We start from the raw sequence: 16,314 nt of genomic DNA, 5'->3' as shown, positions 1-16,314 counted from the left end.
TGGGTATAAGCCTTTCTGAATGACTACAGAGAGGTTTTGTTTGTTAGGACCTATGATTAGGCATACAGTTTGCAACCATAGAAGAAGATGGGTTAGTGAGTGACGTCAACTTCCCTTTCACCTTCCTGAGCTGCTCTACTGCAGCTCTTTTTTACCTTCTGGGAGAGAAATTGGAAGCCATGTAGGCATCTTCAGCAAGAAACCACCTCTTTTTGATTAAAATTAGAGTTGGAAGTCCTAAAATATCTAGTACAATTCTTCATCTTACAGAGGAGGAATTTGAAATTGATAAAATATTAACTTATTAATCAAGTAAGAACCAGAACACAGGTCCTCTGGCCTCCCAATAACCAGCTACCTTTTGGGAAGCTACATTAGGTATTTGAAGGCTCTGGGGCCCCTGAAGCCCTTGGAACATGAGGGTGGACATCAGTTCTTTCTCTTCTGATTAGAGGACTGAGAATATTACTTAGTGCCACCACTCAGAAGAGAGGAAAAGAGTCACCTGAGAAACTCAAGTTCACCCAGAGGGAGTCGTGTGGGGCACTGGTTTAAACTAAAGTCTGTGAAATGCTGGATCAGTCAATGACCATAAGTCACTGCTGAAGATCTGTGAAGACTTGGGCTTCCCAAGCAACAAGGACAGGAGGCGGATGATAACAAGTAGACACCCCATTCAATACGGGTACGCAGAGTCTAGCATCCTTCCCAACGTGAGGCAATCGCCGTTCCTTTCCACAAAGCTGTTTCAGACATGACCGGCAAGTCTGCAAATTAGCATAGGGACGGCCAAAGAACGTCAGTTGTATCTTCCCGTTGGCTCCGCCCACGGTGTTGGTGTTGCCGACCTGGGCGCGGGGAGCCGGGTAAGGGCAGGCCTGCTCTCTAGGTAATGTGCCCCCGTTGCCCCGCCTTTCGCAAGTCATTTAGCCAATGAGAGGTCGATGCGCGGCCACCAAAGGAAGCTTTCTCTTTGCCCGAGTCTCCGAGAGGTTAGCCAATCAATGGGAATTTGCCAGTTGCTAAAATACTTTTGAGTTAGGCTCCGCCCATGTTTAGGATTTTAGCCAATGAAATCTGTGCTTCGGGCTGTTGCCGCGAAACCAGCGAGATTAGTTCCACCGCCTGAATGTTTCGGCGCCTGCGCAGATTGGGGAACGTGCGGGAAGACAGCGGGGCTGCCGCCATTTTGCGGGAACAAGAGCAGCTACGGCTGCGGTGCTGCCTTTACTGCGGAGACTGTGGACACAGCCATACTTCGCGTCACCTTACACGCCCAAAGGAACGGAGAGAACCGGGAGCCCCCTGCGGGGACCCGGAACTGGTGAGAAATCCCAAAACCCCCGTCCACAGCGACGTCACTTCTGCGTGACGTTGCCGCGCGGCGCCTCCCCCTGACGTCACGGGCAGAAAATGGCGTCAGGAGCAGGAACGGGCAAACTTTTTGTTAAAACATCTTTTGTTTACAATTTGATCTGGAAGTGTTCACTACCTAAATGTAGCTCACTGACATGATTTTAACGCTCGCCATCCGCGTGACTTTGTCCTTTACAGATAAAGATGCCATGTCGAGGTTCCCACAGCCCCGAGGCTTTAGGGATGTTCTCATTGAGGAGGGAGCATGGACCCTCCGCGGTCTGAGAGAACACCTAGGATTGGCGTCAGGACTTAGTGCCACCACTCACATGAGAGGAATAGGGATTTCCGTCTCAGTTTTCAGTTTATGGAGATTCATGTACATTATGTTGATCTCTGTGAACTCTTCTCACTTTTCTTTTTTGACCACATATTCCGTGTTAATAGAGTGTATAGTGAGGCCACAATTTAGGTTTTAGCATTGGGACCCCGGCCCTCGCACAGATGGTGCCAAACTGTCACTTATGGGACCATATTATTTTTTTTAACAATTTATGCATACAAGAACTGGGGTACAGGACAGAGGGGTGTGGGGGGGGGAGTGTGAGGACTCACCAGAGACATCGAGTGGGGAACAGAACGGGCAGATTGACTGAAACACACTGCTGAGGGGAGCAGCAGGCGAGACAGGAGAGATCTGCTGTGCCACGTGGGTTGCTCTCTGGCCTGGGATCGAACTGGTGCTGCAGTGGCTGCGGATAGCTTCATAGTGCTGAGACTTAATCCAGTGCGGCACCAGGGATGCCCCCAGGACCATATTTTTAAAGGCTTATTACACAAAATGGGAAAGGCAGCCCTACAAAAAATGTTTTTGTTTTATGGTTCCTCTTCTTAATTTAGCTATTGTTGTGCCCACTGCGTTGACCAGACCCAGAAAATGGTGCTACCATCACCCCTGGATTCTAGGGCTTAGTGAATTTTGCCTGAAGTAGTGGTTCTTTGCTCTTTTGCTCCCTCAGCAGTGGAGCTTGAGTGCTGACTTGGGTGTTGACTGCTAGGACATGGTCCAGGCACTGCCATGATTATGAGTCCCTAGTGCAGTTTTTGGAGCAAGGATGGAAGACAGCACGATGGTGTTTTAATGGATAAGATTGATTGGAATCTAACCCTAAGTTAGGACAGTAAAAAAGTTTTGACAACTACCAATTTAAAATGCATCTTGTTTGGGACTTTACTGCTTTTTAGAACATCTAGAAAATACCACTAAATCCAGTGAGATTTCCTGTTTCCAAATGTGATGGGGTTGTACATACCTGTTAAACACATTTCGTTCATTTGTTCCTTAGTCTGAATGAGAACTTTACTCCGAAGGTGATGGTTCCTTTCTCCACTTAGGTAAAAGTTTTTTGCATTTGTTGTTATACCTACCCTGTACTAGCAGTAGCACAGTAATTCTTGAACCAGAAACGTTCCATTTGAAGACAAAAAGGCAGATTGTCAAAAAATAAAAAAGGAGGGGCCTCCCGGGTGGCGCCGCGGTTGAGCACTGGGTTGCGAAGCTGCCCGCAGCCTCTGCAGCGCTGGTTCGATCCCCAGCTGCTCCCCGGCCACAGGAGGAGGGTCCCGCATGGCGCGCAGACCTCTCCTGCCGCCTGCTGCTGCCCTCAGCAGTGTACTTTGGTCCTTCTGCCTGCTCTGCGCCCCACTCTGGCTCTGGTGAATTCTCTCACCCTTCCGTGCTTCTGACTGTACCCAGTGCTTGTATAAATAAATAAATAAATAATAAATATTTTTTAAAAAATTAAAAAGGAACTTTCTGACTCTTGGAAAATGTATATAGACTTGGTAGCCAGAGTGACTGAGAGAAACAGGGTTTGAGGATCAAAAACTATTTTTAGGATTATTTTCTACAATACGTCAGGCAGTATAATTGCAGTTAGCCTGATTTCTAATATTTTGAAGCCTGTAGTACATACATCTCACATCTGAAAGCCACACAGTAAGGTGTGTCTAATAGGACTGATTCTTGGATAAGCCTATCAGAACATTAATTCTCTAGGTGAGTTTATATTTAACAGTAGACAATTTGGTGTGCTATGTCCTTTTTAAAATGAACTTTAAGTGAAGCACATGAGCAGGGAGAGAGGTAATCTGAAATAACAAATACATTAGAATCAGAAGACTAAGATCAGGAGTCTACATCATTGGCGCTCTGTGACTTTGGGCATTTCACAAATCCTCAATTTTTGCATTTGTTCAATTTGTCCAACATATGCCTATGTTAATCTGATTGCAAAATAAGTGTAAATATTGTTATAAGAGATTGGTCACTGGGTTTAAGACATACCTATTTGATTTTCAGTTGATTTCCATTTTAAGCCTTAAATTCAACTTCCAAGTAATTTTTACTGTTTTCTTTTTCCAAGAATTTTATATCTATAACATGATTAGGGCAGTACTTGGCAACATTAGGTACTATAAATAGCACTGGTATTACTTTTATTATACTACCGAAGTAGCTTGTGGATCTGCAGGCAACCAGGACAGTATCACTGGGTGATGCATCAGCTGCTTAAAAGAGGACAAAGTCTGTGTCTCCCTGGTGGCTCAGGCATTAAAGTTAAGCTATTACAAGCCACTGTGGCTGTCAAGCTATCACCAGCCACTGTGGCATGAGTTCCATCCCCAACCAGGGAGCTAACCCACATGGTTCATCGGACCTCTCCTGTCTTACCCACTGCTCCCCTCAGCAGTGTATTTCAGTAGATCTGCCTGTTCTGCTCCCTACTTTGTCTCTGGTGAATCCTCTCTCCTCCAGCACCTCTGGCCTGTACCCCAGTTCTTGTATGCATAGATAAATAAAAAAATTAATTAGAAAGGACAAAGTTCTGTGGATACAAAAGTCTGATTATGATTAACCATCCACAGAAATTCCCAGATTAGTTTTTATTTTTACCCAGTTTTATTGAGCTGTAATTGACATAAAGCTGTATATATTAAAGTGTTCAATTTGATGGGTTTTGATTTGTATAAACACCCATGAAGCCATCACTTCCTTAAGTTTCCTGTGCCCTTTTGTAATCCTTTCTTAGTGGTTCCTTCCAACTTGCTCTTGTCCCTAGGCAGCCACAAACCTGCTTTATGTCACTACTGGTTAGTTTGCATTTTCTAGAATTCTGTATAAATGGAATCATACAGTATGTATTCTCTTTTGGAGGGTAGGGAACAGTTTGTGTTTTCTCACTCAGCATTATTATTTTGAGAATAATCTATGTTGTATATAAAGATAATGTTAGGGGGAAAGGATGTCCTGAGCAAACTCCATACAGGCTTTGTGGACTCCACCCCCACGCCATCAAGACCCTGGGAACTACAAATCCCATGATCCCCAAAGGGAAGGTTGCGAGTACCTGAGGGCGGAGTTAAGCAGCTATGTTCTCTGAGTATTTAACTGGCCATTTGAGGGGTGGGGGGTGTCGCTCTCTGCACTTGCTGGGTCATTGGGATTCCAGGTCAGCGGAACGTAAGACTCATTTATGAACTTATCTCCCTCTTTTTCCTTCCTGAGTTATTGATTTCCCCATTTCCCCTTCCCTTGTAAATAAACCTTTTGTCAACCTTTTGTGTGTGTCTGCAGTTTAGCATTAATAAGTCCCCTTTAAGTGGCTGGTGAGGACCCACAGTCAAGCAACCCATTTTATAAAGGGGTTGCACTATAACAGTAATTTCAGATTAATAATTTTTTAAAGGTTTATTTATTTATGCATACAAGAACTGGGGTACAGGCCAGAAGGGTGTGGGGTTGGTGGTGAGAGGAATCACCAGAGACATCGAGTGGGGAACAGAACAGGCAGATCTACTGAAATACACTGCTGAGAGGAGCAGCAGGCAAGACAGGAGAGATCTGCTGTGCCATGTGGGTAGTTCCCTGGCTGGGGATCAAACTCATGCTGCAGAGGCTGCAGATAGCTTCACAGTGCTGTGCTTAACCCCTTGCGCCACCAGAGAGGCCCCAGATTAATAATTTTAAAATAATTTATGCAATTGATGTTGTTTGGTATCTTCTGTTTTTCTTATATGATAGACCTGTTCTGAAAAGAATGGGAAAGATCATTGCTAGATATGAGAACTTGGGGACAGAAGTCTTGTCCTTCCTGCCTAACAAAACGACTTTTAGAGAGGGATTGATTAAACCAGTCTTAACCTTTCAGAGTTACCTAAACTGTAGTTGGTGATATTTGAAAGATGCTTAATTATTGGTGTTTGGGTTGGGGGGCGTTGGGGAGGATCTTAGGGCAAATTTGTATTCTGGTGTTGCTCTGTCTTGCTCTTGATTTTTAGTCATATCTTTACCTTTTTATTTAGAGCATTGCCTGTTTCTGTTCAGAAGTTTTTTGTTTTTGTTTTTTTTTTAAAAGATTTATTTATTTATTTATTTATTATTTATTTGAGCACTGGGTACAGTCAGAAGCACGGGAGGGTGAGAGAATTCACCAGAGCCAGAGCGGGGAGCAGAGCAGGCAGAAGGACCGAAGTACACTGCTGAGGGGAGCAGCGGGTGGCAGGAGAGGTCTGCGTGCCATGTGGGACCCTCCTTCAGTGGCCGGGGAACAGCCGGGGATCGAACCGGCGCTGCAGAGGCCGCGGGCAGCTTCACAACCCAGTGCTCAAATGCTGCGCCACCGGGGAGGCCCCAGAAGTTTTTTTTTTTCTAAGATTTATTTATACATACAAGACCTGGGGTCCAGGCCAGAGGTGTGGGGGGAGAGGGGGTCAAGAGGATTCACCAGAGACAGAGCGGGGAACAGAACAGGCACACTGACTGAAATACACTGCTGAAGGGAGCAGCAGGTGAGACAGGAGAGGTCTGCTGCGCCATGTGGGTAGCTCCGTGGCTGGGAATCGAACTTGTGCTGCAGAGGCTGCAGATCGCTTCATAGGTTGTGTCTTTACCCCTGCGCCACCAGAGAGGCCCTATTCAGAAGTTCAAACAGTAGACTGATATTGTACTTATGTTCATTGTAGAGAGAATAGTAATTTTGAGTACCAACATTCTCTTTTCACAGGATAAGATCTGTTTTGTATTTTGCCTTTTTGTATTTCTTGACCTTTTCTAAACTACAAGGCAGAGCCAGTTCAGATGTATAAAGTACAAAAAAATAAATCTAGGGCCTCCCTGGTGGCCTACGGGGTAAGTCTCAGTGCTATTACTGCTATAGCCTAAGTTCAGTCCCCACCCAGGGAGCTGACCCACATGGCGCAGCAGACCTCTCCTGTCTCAACTGCTGCTCCCCTCAGCAGTGTATTTCAGTAAATCTGGCTGTTCTGCTCCCCACTCTGTCTCGGTGAATCCTCTCATTCCCCACACCTCTGGCCTACACCCCAGTTCTGTGCAAAAAATAAATAAATCTAGGTTAAGCAATGACTAGTAAGGTCCCTTTGGAGTTCAAGAACCAGAATTACTTATCCTGAAATCTGTTTCCTGGAGAGGGCAAGGGATGTGGGATGTTTGAAGGAAGGAAAAAATATAAATGAGGTTCTTAGGTCTCTATGTCTTCTCCTCAGATCTGCTACGATGGCATCTGATGACTTTGATATAGTTATTGAAGCCATGCTGGAGGCTCCTTATAAAAAAGAAGAGGTAATATTACCTTATACAGAAATTAGTAAGAAAAAACAGTGGTGGATCACCAGTTTCAACATTTTGTGAATCCTCTTTTCTTGTTTGTTAATTGGGTACAGTAGGTGTTCATAAAAGGCATAGTCTTCTAGTGAGCTGTGCTGGAGACTCATGTTCAGGGGTCATGCTTTTAGAGATGGCTCACAAAACCAGGGGTGGGACTAAATGGGCACATAATGTGGTGAGAACAAGTGCTTTGTTCATAACTCTCAGTGACAGAAAAGGTAGTCAGGTTACCTCAGACCTATTTCTAATGTCTCATTTTCCTGGAAAATAGATGTCAGTGGAATGTATTTAGGGTTGCTGAAGTTTTGACATCAAATTCTATCATTCTGTATAATTTTGTATAGTTTCCTCCCTTCCTCTTTCTTATTCTCTTTGTTAGGAAATCCAGGTACTCACAATCTGGCTAGATAATTGAGAGTTTTGATTTCTTGAGCTTTCTTCCTTGTCTACTTTTGTTCTTTCTTTAACCAATGGAGTCTGTACCTTGTGACATTTTCTTGGTGAACCCCTCAGGATGAGCAGCAAAGCAAAGAGGTTAAAAAGGATGGCTCTCGCAACCCCACTGACAGCACCAGCAACAGTGGGACCAGTGGGAGCAGCAGCGCTAGCGGGGAGGCAAACAAGTAAGTGGGGTTCAAAGAAACACGTTGTCTTCTTGGGCAAGGGAAGCACCTTTGTCCTGGAGAACCTCCCAAAACAGAGAGGTGGTTGCTCATAAGACTGCTGGCTTTTGGTACTGGCTTCACTGAATCATGGGAGTCGTGGTCATGTAGTTTAATGATCTTCTGGTCCCTGCTTTCCAGTGTAGATTTGTAGATCAGTCCTAGTATTGATAGATTTCATTTGAATAAAATAGCAAGAGGACCCCTGATAAGGAAAACACCAGCTTTTGCTTGGCTTTGGGGGCAGAGGGATGGTTGATAGCCACTTCAAATGCCTGACAGCCTTCAGGGCTGTGTATTAGTAGGTGTTGTTCAGTTGCTGTGAACTACCCTGCAGACATCTTCTGGGCTTTGACCTTTCACTCCTTTCTGTTTCACCCCACCCTTACCTTAATAGAGGTAAGGGTGGGGTGAGAGAGATGTTGAAGCCTCAGCAATAAAAATTTGCACTGTCTTTCACAGGAAGAAGAGGAGGAGTCGAAGCCATAGTAAAAGCAGAGACAGAAAGTGCAGGTCAGTAATTCTGGGGGTTGGGGAGTTTTGAGAACATAATAAATGGACGGATACTAGGGGACGGTGTACATTAAAGAAGAGGTTTGTTGTTTTTTGACAGCCTTATTGTCATTCTCTATAGCCGTAGTCGAGATCGGGATCGGCATAGATGGAGAAACAGTCGGAGTCGAAGTAGAGATCGGCAGCGTCATCACCATAGCTGGGATCATAGGCATAGTAGTGAGTCCCGAAGTCGGGACCGACGTCGGGAGGATCGTTTGCGCCACAGGAGTCCACCACTTGCCACTGGGTACTACCTTTTGCTAATAAGATCACCACTTTTGTGTTATAATCCGAGATAAATGTGTATAGTATCCATGGGTGAGGGTGCTTATGACCCTTTGGAGATCCAGTTACTGGAGGGTGGTATGAAGAATTCACATGTGAGGTAAGGTGCTGGAATGTGTTTTTTTTTTTTTTAAGATTTATTTTTATTTATTTGTGCATACAAGAACTGGAGTGTAGGCCAGTGGTGCAGGGAGAGGGTGTGTGTGAGAGGATTCGGCAGAGACAGAGTAGGGAGCAGAACAGGCAGATCTACTGAAATATGCTAGTGAGGAGAGCAGCAGGCAAGTCAGGAGAGGTCTGCTGCGCCATGTGGATAGCTCCCTGGCTGGGGATCGAACTCATACTGCAGTGGCTGACGATATCTTGATAGTACTGAGACTTTAACTCCTGCGCCACCAGGGAGACCCTTGGTTTTGTTTTGTTTTTTTAATGATGGAAGACCCAGCATTGGACCAATGTGAGTAGTTGGGTGACATGATTTTCATTTTTGTTGCTTTCTCTTCCATAGGCGTCGATATGGACACAGTAAGAGTCCTCACTTCAGAGAGAAGAGCCCTGTCAGGTGAGTTGATAATCAACTCTTTTTCTAGGGGTTTGAAGTTTGAATAAAAAGGTGTTGGAGGACCTCCCTGGTGGCTTAGGGGTTAAGCCTCAGTGCTATCACCTCACCTCTATGGTCTGAGTTCAGTCCCCAGCCAGGGAGCTGACCCACGTGATGCAGCAGACCTCTACTGTCTCACCCACTGCTCCCCTCAGCAGTGTATGTCAGTGGCTCTGCCTGTTCTGTTCCCCACTCTGTCTCTGGTGAATCCTCTCACCCCTGCACTTCTGGCCTATACCCCCGTTCTTGTATGCATACATAAGTAAAATAAATAAATAAATCTTTTTTAAAAAAGGGTATTGGAGCCAGACCTCAAGAATGTGTGGTACTTGAAGGTAGGGGTGGCTGAACAGTGGTGACCAGCTATTGGGAAGGGAGGTTTCAACAAATTTAACTCACTTTTAGGGAGCCAGCTGATAATCTGAGTCCTGAGGAGCGTGATGCTCGCACTGTATTCTGTATGCAGTTAGCTGCCCGTATTCGACCTCGAGACCTGGAGGACTTTTTCTCTGCTGTTGGCAAGGTAGCTTTCCCCCTTCTAGCACCTTCCCCGCACCCCTTCCTCCCCAGTGCTCTTCTGAGTAACTTACCTTCTGTCCATGTCCCTTCTCTTTTATACCCAACTCAGAGTTTTTTTGTTTTGCCTTGGTTAGGTTCGTGATGTGCGTATTATCTCAGATCGGAACTCACGTCGCTCTAAGGGTATCGCCTATGTGGAATTCTGTGAAATCCAGTCTGTGCCGCTGGCAATCGGGCTGACTGGGCAGCGGCTGCTGGGCGTGCCGATCGTTGTACAGGCCTCCCAGGTGAGCAGGTTGAAAAAGTGCCATGAGAAAACCGGATTGAAGATAGGAGGTATGGGACATGACCCATCATCATTTCTTCTTTCCCCAGGCTGAGAAAAACCGACTGGCAGCCATGGCCAACAACCTGCAGAAGGGCAGCGGTGGCCCAATGCGCCTCTATGTGGGCTCCCTGCACTTCAATATCACCGAGGACATGCTCCGGGGCATCTTTGAGCCCTTTGGCAAAGTGAGTTGGAAGTGAGGGACAGCTCTGAAAGGAACTGGAAAAGGTTGGAAGAGTGAGTCTGTCTGACCTGGATTGACCCATTGCTTTGCATCATAACAGGCTTATGGAGCCTAACTTCCCTGCTGTGGAAATTAGGCTCCATCTCTCTTACATTCTCAGTAGACAACTGGGTGAGGCACAGTTAAATCATGGGATTCAGATTAAGTTAGATTAGTCAGAAAGTGTTTTGTCCTTTTATTTTATTTTTTTAAAGATTTATTTAAAGATTTATTTATTTATTTGTACAAGCACTGGGTACAGTCAGAAGCGCGGGAGGGTGAGAGAATTCACCAGAGCCAGAGTGGGGAGCAGAGCAGGCAGAAGGACCGAAGTACACTGCTGAGGGGAGCAGCGGGCGGCAGGAGAGGTCTGCGCGCCATGTGGGACCCTCCTCTGATGGCCGGGGAGCAGCCGGGAATCAAACCGGCGCTGCAGAGGCTGCGGCCAGCTTCGCAACCCAGCGCTCAACCGCTGCGCCACTGGGGAGGCCCTGTTTTGTCCTTTTAAAACGAAGATTCGGGGCCTCCCCTGGTGGTGCAGCGGTTGAGCTCTGGGCTGCGAGGCTGCCCGCAGCCTCTACAGCGCCGGTTCGTTCCCCAGCCTCCCAGCCTCCGGCGAGGGTCCCACAAAAAAAAAAAAAAAAAAAGATTCAAAGATGAGGTAATTGGTTAGTCAGAAAGTTAGAGATGTTTAGAATAGTCTGGGTAGGAATGATTAAAAGTGTGGGTTTGGCAAAAGACCATTAGTGATTTCTCTCTATTCCACAGATTGATAATATTGTTCTGATGAAGGACTCAGATACAGGACGCTCTAAAGGTTATGGTTTCATTACGGTGAGTCTCTAGTCTAACTTTTTCATTTGAGTTTGAGTTTGTCCATTTGTCTGATTTTGCAGCTTAGCTTCATTCTCCTCCTTTAGGCCTGGGTGCCTGAAGCTTGGGCTAGCCTTGTGCCCCTTGGGTGCATTGCTTGAGATCTCAGCTTTAGTCCTAAATGCTTAGTGGCCCTGGTATAGGGGTATCCAGGAATTCAGCCAGCTTCCCTGGTGCTGCAACTTGCTCTTTGGGTAATAGTAATGGTGCCAGACGCAGCTGAAAGGCTGGGCACATGAGGGAGGTTAGGAATAGACTTTTATAGATTTGTTTTATAGAATTGGTTTATTTTCATGATAGAGGTGGGAATAGGAAGTTATACTTCCTGGCACTATCCCATTAGAAGCATTTTATCCCTTGAGAAGTATCTTTATATTTAAATTCCACTGTAGGAGAGTAGTTAGGCTCCCTAATAGTGGGCAGGTCTCACCTTTTCCTGACACTTCAACAAAATTTTTTCCAACTCCCATAACTGGTTCTTCCAGCCCCTTGTGACTCCAGCCTGAGGAATGGCTGCCAGCCACAATGTCTGATAGAAGCTGATATGCGCTGGGCTCAATCCAGGCAGCATACACCCCCACAGTTGCCTGCAGGGCAGAGGGGAGGTAGGTAGGTTGTGTTCTACCATGGGAATTGCTCACCTCAGAAGTATCCAAGGGCAAGCCACCTACACCATTTGCCTAGGAACTGTCAGTAGCACTTGCCAGGCCCTTAGGGCAGGTAATAACAGAGTAAACAAAGCCAGCTGTGTTATTCCTGGTGGCAAGTACCTTCTCTAGCTCCTTGTGTGACTCAGATGCGGAAAGGCTTCTGTGGGACCATTTTACACTGTGTTGCTGCCTTTTAGGTCAATACCATTGACACTTAAAACAGTCAACAGGGAATCCTCTTTATGCCAGGCTGTTGCTGGTATGCATAAGAGGCACTGGAGAACAGAGGCCCCCTGGTGAGCAGGTCCCTGAGTCAGCAGGACTGTTGTGTGTGGGCCTTGAGGTAGTACAGGCCTGCTCTCAGCCCTGGAGTATGTTCCTAAGGCTGAGCTCTGGAGTTCTATCCAGATTGCTACTTCTTTTTTTTTTTTTTTTTTTGGTAATGTTTTTATTTATTTATTTATACAAGCACTGGGTACAGTCAGAAGCGTGGGAGGGGGAGAGAATTCACCAGAGTCAGAGCGGAGAGCAGAACAGGCAGAATGACGAAGTACACTCCTGAGGGGAGCAGCGGGCGGCAGGAGAGGTCTGTGCACCATGTGGGACCCTCGCCAGGGGCTGGGGATCGAACCGGCGCTACAGAGGCTGTGGGCAGCTTCGCAACCCAGCGCTCAACCGCTGCGTCACCGGAGAGGCCCCAAATTGCTACTTCTTGACTAAGAAGTGAAACTTCCTAAAAGCTGAAATGAAGCCCAGGAACCTTGGTTCTCAGTCTGTCTTACGTCTATTTTCCTATGCTTGTTTTTGAAATAGTCTGTCAGACTAGGTTTCCTACAGGATAATACACCTTTTGCATTATAAAGTTGTCTTTTTTTTAAAGATTTATTTATTTATGCATACAAGAACTGGGGTATAGGACAGAGGTGCAGGGGGTGAGAGGACCCACCAGAGACAGAGTGGGCAACAGAACAGGCAGTCTGACTGAAATACATTGTTGAGGGGAGCAGTGGGCAAGACAGGAGAGGTCTGCTGCGCCATGTGGGTAGCTCCCTGGCTGGCCGGAGATTGAACTCATGCTGCAGATAGCTTCACAGTGCTGTGCTTAACCCCTTGCACCACCAGGGAGGCCCCAGCATTATAAAGTTCTTAATGGAGCTGGAAGATTAAAAAGTGATTGCTGTTGAGTCAGCTGGCAAAGGTCCTTTTCAGAGCCCCATGGCAAAGGGAGTGAGATCTTAAGTCACATTCCCTGGGAAAGAAGTTTGTGCTGCAGTGAGCATGAGCGTGCAGTTTTCGTGCAATCACAGAACTAACATGTTAGTGGGACTTGGAGAGCTTCTGTGACCAGGAGGTGACTGATACAACCTGGATTTCTTTCAGTTCTCTGACTCCGAATGTGCCCGGCGTGCTCTGGAACAATTGAATGGCTTTGAGCTTGCTGGTCGACCTATGAGGGTTGGCCAAGTAACTGAGCGACCGGATGGTGGCACAGACATCACTTTCCCTGATGGGGACCAGGAGCTGGATCTGGGATCAGCTAGTGGACGTTTACAGCTCATGGCCAAATTGGCAGAAGGTAGAGTTCTCTGCAGAGTGAAGAGGAGTTGGATTTTACATCAAGGGTTAGGGCTTAGCCCCACCTTTTCTTTCCTTTTCAGGCTCTGGAATCCAGCTGCCAACCACAGCTGCTGCTGCTGCTGCTGCCGCTGCCGCCACCACCCAAGCTGCTGCCTTGCAACTGAATGGAGCCATTCCTTTGGGGGCCCTGAACCCAGCGGCTCTAACTGGTAGACTTGGACTTGGGATAGGGAGGAAAGGGATGGGACCTAGAAAGAAGGAGTCCTATGAGTCACTGATTCACTGTCCCTCTCTTTGTTCCAGCATTAAGTCCAGCCCTGAACCTTGCCTCCCAGGCAATTGCTTCCCAGTGCTTCCAGCTTTCCAGCCTCTTCACCCCCCAGACCATGTGAGTCTCAGGGCCTAGTTTGTTTTTGTCCTTGGTTTTCTTTCCACTGGCTTTCTGCTTACATCTTCTCCTTGCCACAGGTAAATCAGTGGCACAGAACACTGCCTCCCTGTGCCTCTGGGTCCTGCCATTCCCCTCTCCAAATCTACCCTTCCACGGCTCCCTCTCAATTCTGTGGACCAAGCCATCTTGAGGGCATGGACATTGACTCTGGGCGAATTGGGGCCACCCTTAGACACCAAGAAGAGCTCCTTCCCCTGGCCCCACTGGGAATGGACTCTGCTGAGCAAAGCCGCTAATCAAAGAGCACAGAATCTCCACGTACATTGGATACTTGTCTCTCCGTATCTTGTCTTCTGGATTTATTGCCCTTCCCAGCCACCTCTTAGTGACGCCTCCATTCCTCCCCCACTGGGAAAGCCATAGGGCATTAACTGAAGGAGCTAACCTCTACTTTTCCTCTCCCTTTACCCTGCAATCTGTCAAGGAAAAACCCTTAAGGCTTCTGGTCCAAGAAGACTTTGGATTTTGGGGGGTGAACCTTAAAGGTGCTGACTTGTTGCTGTGAAAGGACGCTGGAAGATCACATGGACATTTTGAAGCCTGCCTTAGAACTCAGCTTGGGGCCAGAACTACTACTGTGAACTCAGCATCTGGCTGGGAGGTGTGGGCGCTATCCTTTCAGGAACTTTAGATGTTTAGGGGCATTCAAGAGTTTAGTGAAAATGGGATACCTTTCCAAAATCTTCCATCTTCCTTTCTATAATTGTCCTTCCTTTGGCCAAGGGGGAGGATGGAGGTGAGGCTGCTACTCTCCACCACTTCCCATGTGCCTCTACCTTGGGCTTAACCCCCACTGTAAAAGCTGCTCCCGTCCCCTACATGGGTACATGTGACTCCTCCTCACTGGATTTTATACCCTGTGTCTCTGTACATAAATATGTATACATATATATATATAAACTTTGTATAAAAGGCCAGCCCTGCTGTTGTGGTAGCTGCTGCCCACATCTGTGTCGTCTCAGTGTTTCTGTCTGATGTTAACTTCTTATAAGCCGAAAACATGAATGGTTCTGGGGAGATAAAATGTAACGCCGTTGCGTTTTCTTCCCTTTATTTTCATTTTGTTTTATCTAAACTATGGAAAGAAAAATGAACTAAAGGCTCACAACTGGGCAGAGTACCCCAGTTGTGTCTACATTATTCCCTGGACCCCATGCTGTCCTCCGTGTGTCTTCACTTTAACTAGCTCCAAAACTTTGTGCCCATTGGACACACTTCCAAGACCTGTGTGTGCCTCAGGACAGACCTTGTCTTTCCACTAGATGGCAGTGTGACAGTAGCACATTCTGCACCTTCCTCTAGGGGTGTTTCATAAGCTTGAGTTTAGAAACAGAAAAGTCTTCCTAAGCTCACCCTTCTTTCCATTGGCCTCTTCTTTCCATTGGCTTCAGCCGTCTTTGTTGCAGCAATCCAAGTCCAGTATCTGAGGACGTTTGGGCATTATACATCAGGTCTCCCCTGGCTTGGCGGCTACTGTTGTTCCTGAGTGAGTTTTCTCAACTCCTGCTTTCATGTGGCTCTGCCTGGGACCCGCACAGGCCTGGAACTGTGAATTCCAGGTTGCTGAGTATTCCAGGAATGGTGCTGCTGAAAGGGAGGCACACCTGCCTGCTTTGTAGGTCTTCTAATAAGGGTTCGCCAGAGGGACCTGCGGGAGGAAAAGGCCTAAGGTTCAGGGGCAGGACTCGGTGGGGCTCCCATTCTTCACTCATCTCTATGGCAACAGTGTTAAGACTTTATTGTCATGCTAAAAATACGGATAATTGCTATTAGGTTTAATTTGTCAGCTCTCAGACTTATAAGCAGCGTGAAGGTTTATTGGTGATGTAGTCTCCGGTTAATTTTCATACTGAAACATTAAGTACTTGAAGCCTGCATGTGGTATAAAAGGCCACTGGGACCCGGTCTAGTTCTTGACTCTTCTAGACTCCGGCAGTTTTACCTGCTGCTGCTGTTCTCATTGCTCCCACCCCCATCCTTTCCTTATCCTAGTTTGCATTTTGTACCTGGGGGAAGGGAAGAAGGATGCATTATTTTTAGGTAGGAGAAGCTGGCTATGGCCCAGGCCCCCTATATTATTGATTAGGCCGCTAATGCATCCTGAGAAGTGCAGTGCGGGCCATTTTTTGCTAGTCATCCTGGGGCAATGGACCAGGCCGCCTCGTGGCTGTCTTGAACTTCAGACTATAAATACTCACAGGCCTTGCCCTGTGCCCTCCCCAGAGGGGCTCCATATCTTCTTGCTTTCCTTAAGTTCCCAACCCTAGTTCCTTTGGCCTTCCTGCACTTTGGTTCCTCCCACCTCAATTCTTGCTCCCGGTTCTTCATTCCTCACGCAGCATTCTGTTGAGAGAAAAAATGGTGGAGGTGAGGAATATTGAAGACAACTTCTACTCTAGGAAACTGATCCCCATTGGAGGTTAAATAACCCATGATCATATTGTTAGCAAATTTGGGATTCCAACCCAGGAAGTTTGGCTTCTTGGCACCACTGTGGAAGCTATGGACTTGAAATTATGGGAAAGAATCACTTTTTCCACCTTTATA

General features: G+C 46.7%; 1 protein-coding gene across 4 annotated transcripts; it reads left to right on the top strand.

The window, feature by feature from the left end:
- The first annotated feature begins 955 nt into the window (after positions 1-955).
- Positions 956-15,249, top strand: RBM23 (RNA binding motif protein 23). Of its 4 annotated transcripts, XM_037503041.2 has the most exons (15): positions 1,285-1,324; positions 2,703-2,751; positions 6,922-6,997; positions 7,556-7,665; positions 8,167-8,217; positions 8,339-8,506; positions 9,053-9,106; positions 9,551-9,668; positions 9,799-9,951; positions 10,040-10,177; positions 10,984-11,049; positions 13,119-13,314; positions 13,397-13,525; positions 13,620-13,704; positions 13,785-15,249. In XM_037503041.2, exons 3-15 carry the CDS (start codon positions 6,932-6,934, stop codon positions 13,786-13,788), a joined length of 1,338 nt encoding a protein of 445 aa, XP_037358938.1. In that variant the 5' UTR covers positions 1,285-1,324; positions 2,703-2,751; positions 6,922-6,931; the 3' UTR covers positions 13,789-15,249. The 4 variants fall into 4 exon arrangements, with proteins under 4 accessions (XP_037358936.1, XP_037358938.1, XP_037358937.1 ...); XM_037503040.2 differs by lacking the exon at positions 2,703-2,751; XM_037503042.2 differs by lacking the exons at positions 2,703-2,751; positions 13,785-15,249 and having other exon boundaries at positions 13,620-13,708.
- The last annotated feature ends 1,065 nt before the right edge of the window (positions 15,250-16,314 follow it).

This window comes from Talpa occidentalis, unplaced genomic scaffold (assembly GCF_014898055.3).
Source record: "Talpa occidentalis isolate TD23 unplaced genomic scaffold, MPIMG_talOcc4v2.1 talOcc4.11, whole genome shotgun sequence".
NCBI classification, from domain to species: Eukaryota; Metazoa; Chordata; class Mammalia; order Eulipotyphla; family Talpidae; genus Talpa; species Talpa occidentalis.
This window is presented reverse-complemented; position numbering and strand designations above follow the sequence as displayed.

Bases quoted from the DNA above. Each gene is read 5' to 3' on its own strand.
- RBM23 (XM_037503039.2), top strand. From the start codon at position 1,071: ATGAAATCTGTGCTTCGGGCTGTTGCCGCGAAACCAGCGAGATTAGTT. The intron at 8,218-8,338 runs GTCAGTAATTCT...CATTCTCTATAG, and splicing joins AGCAGAGACAGAAAGTGCAG to CCGTAGTCGAGATCGGGATC. The intron at 13,526-13,619 runs GTAGACTTGGAC...TCTTTGTTCCAG, and splicing joins GAACCCAGCGGCTCTAACTG to CATTAAGTCCAGCCCTGAAC.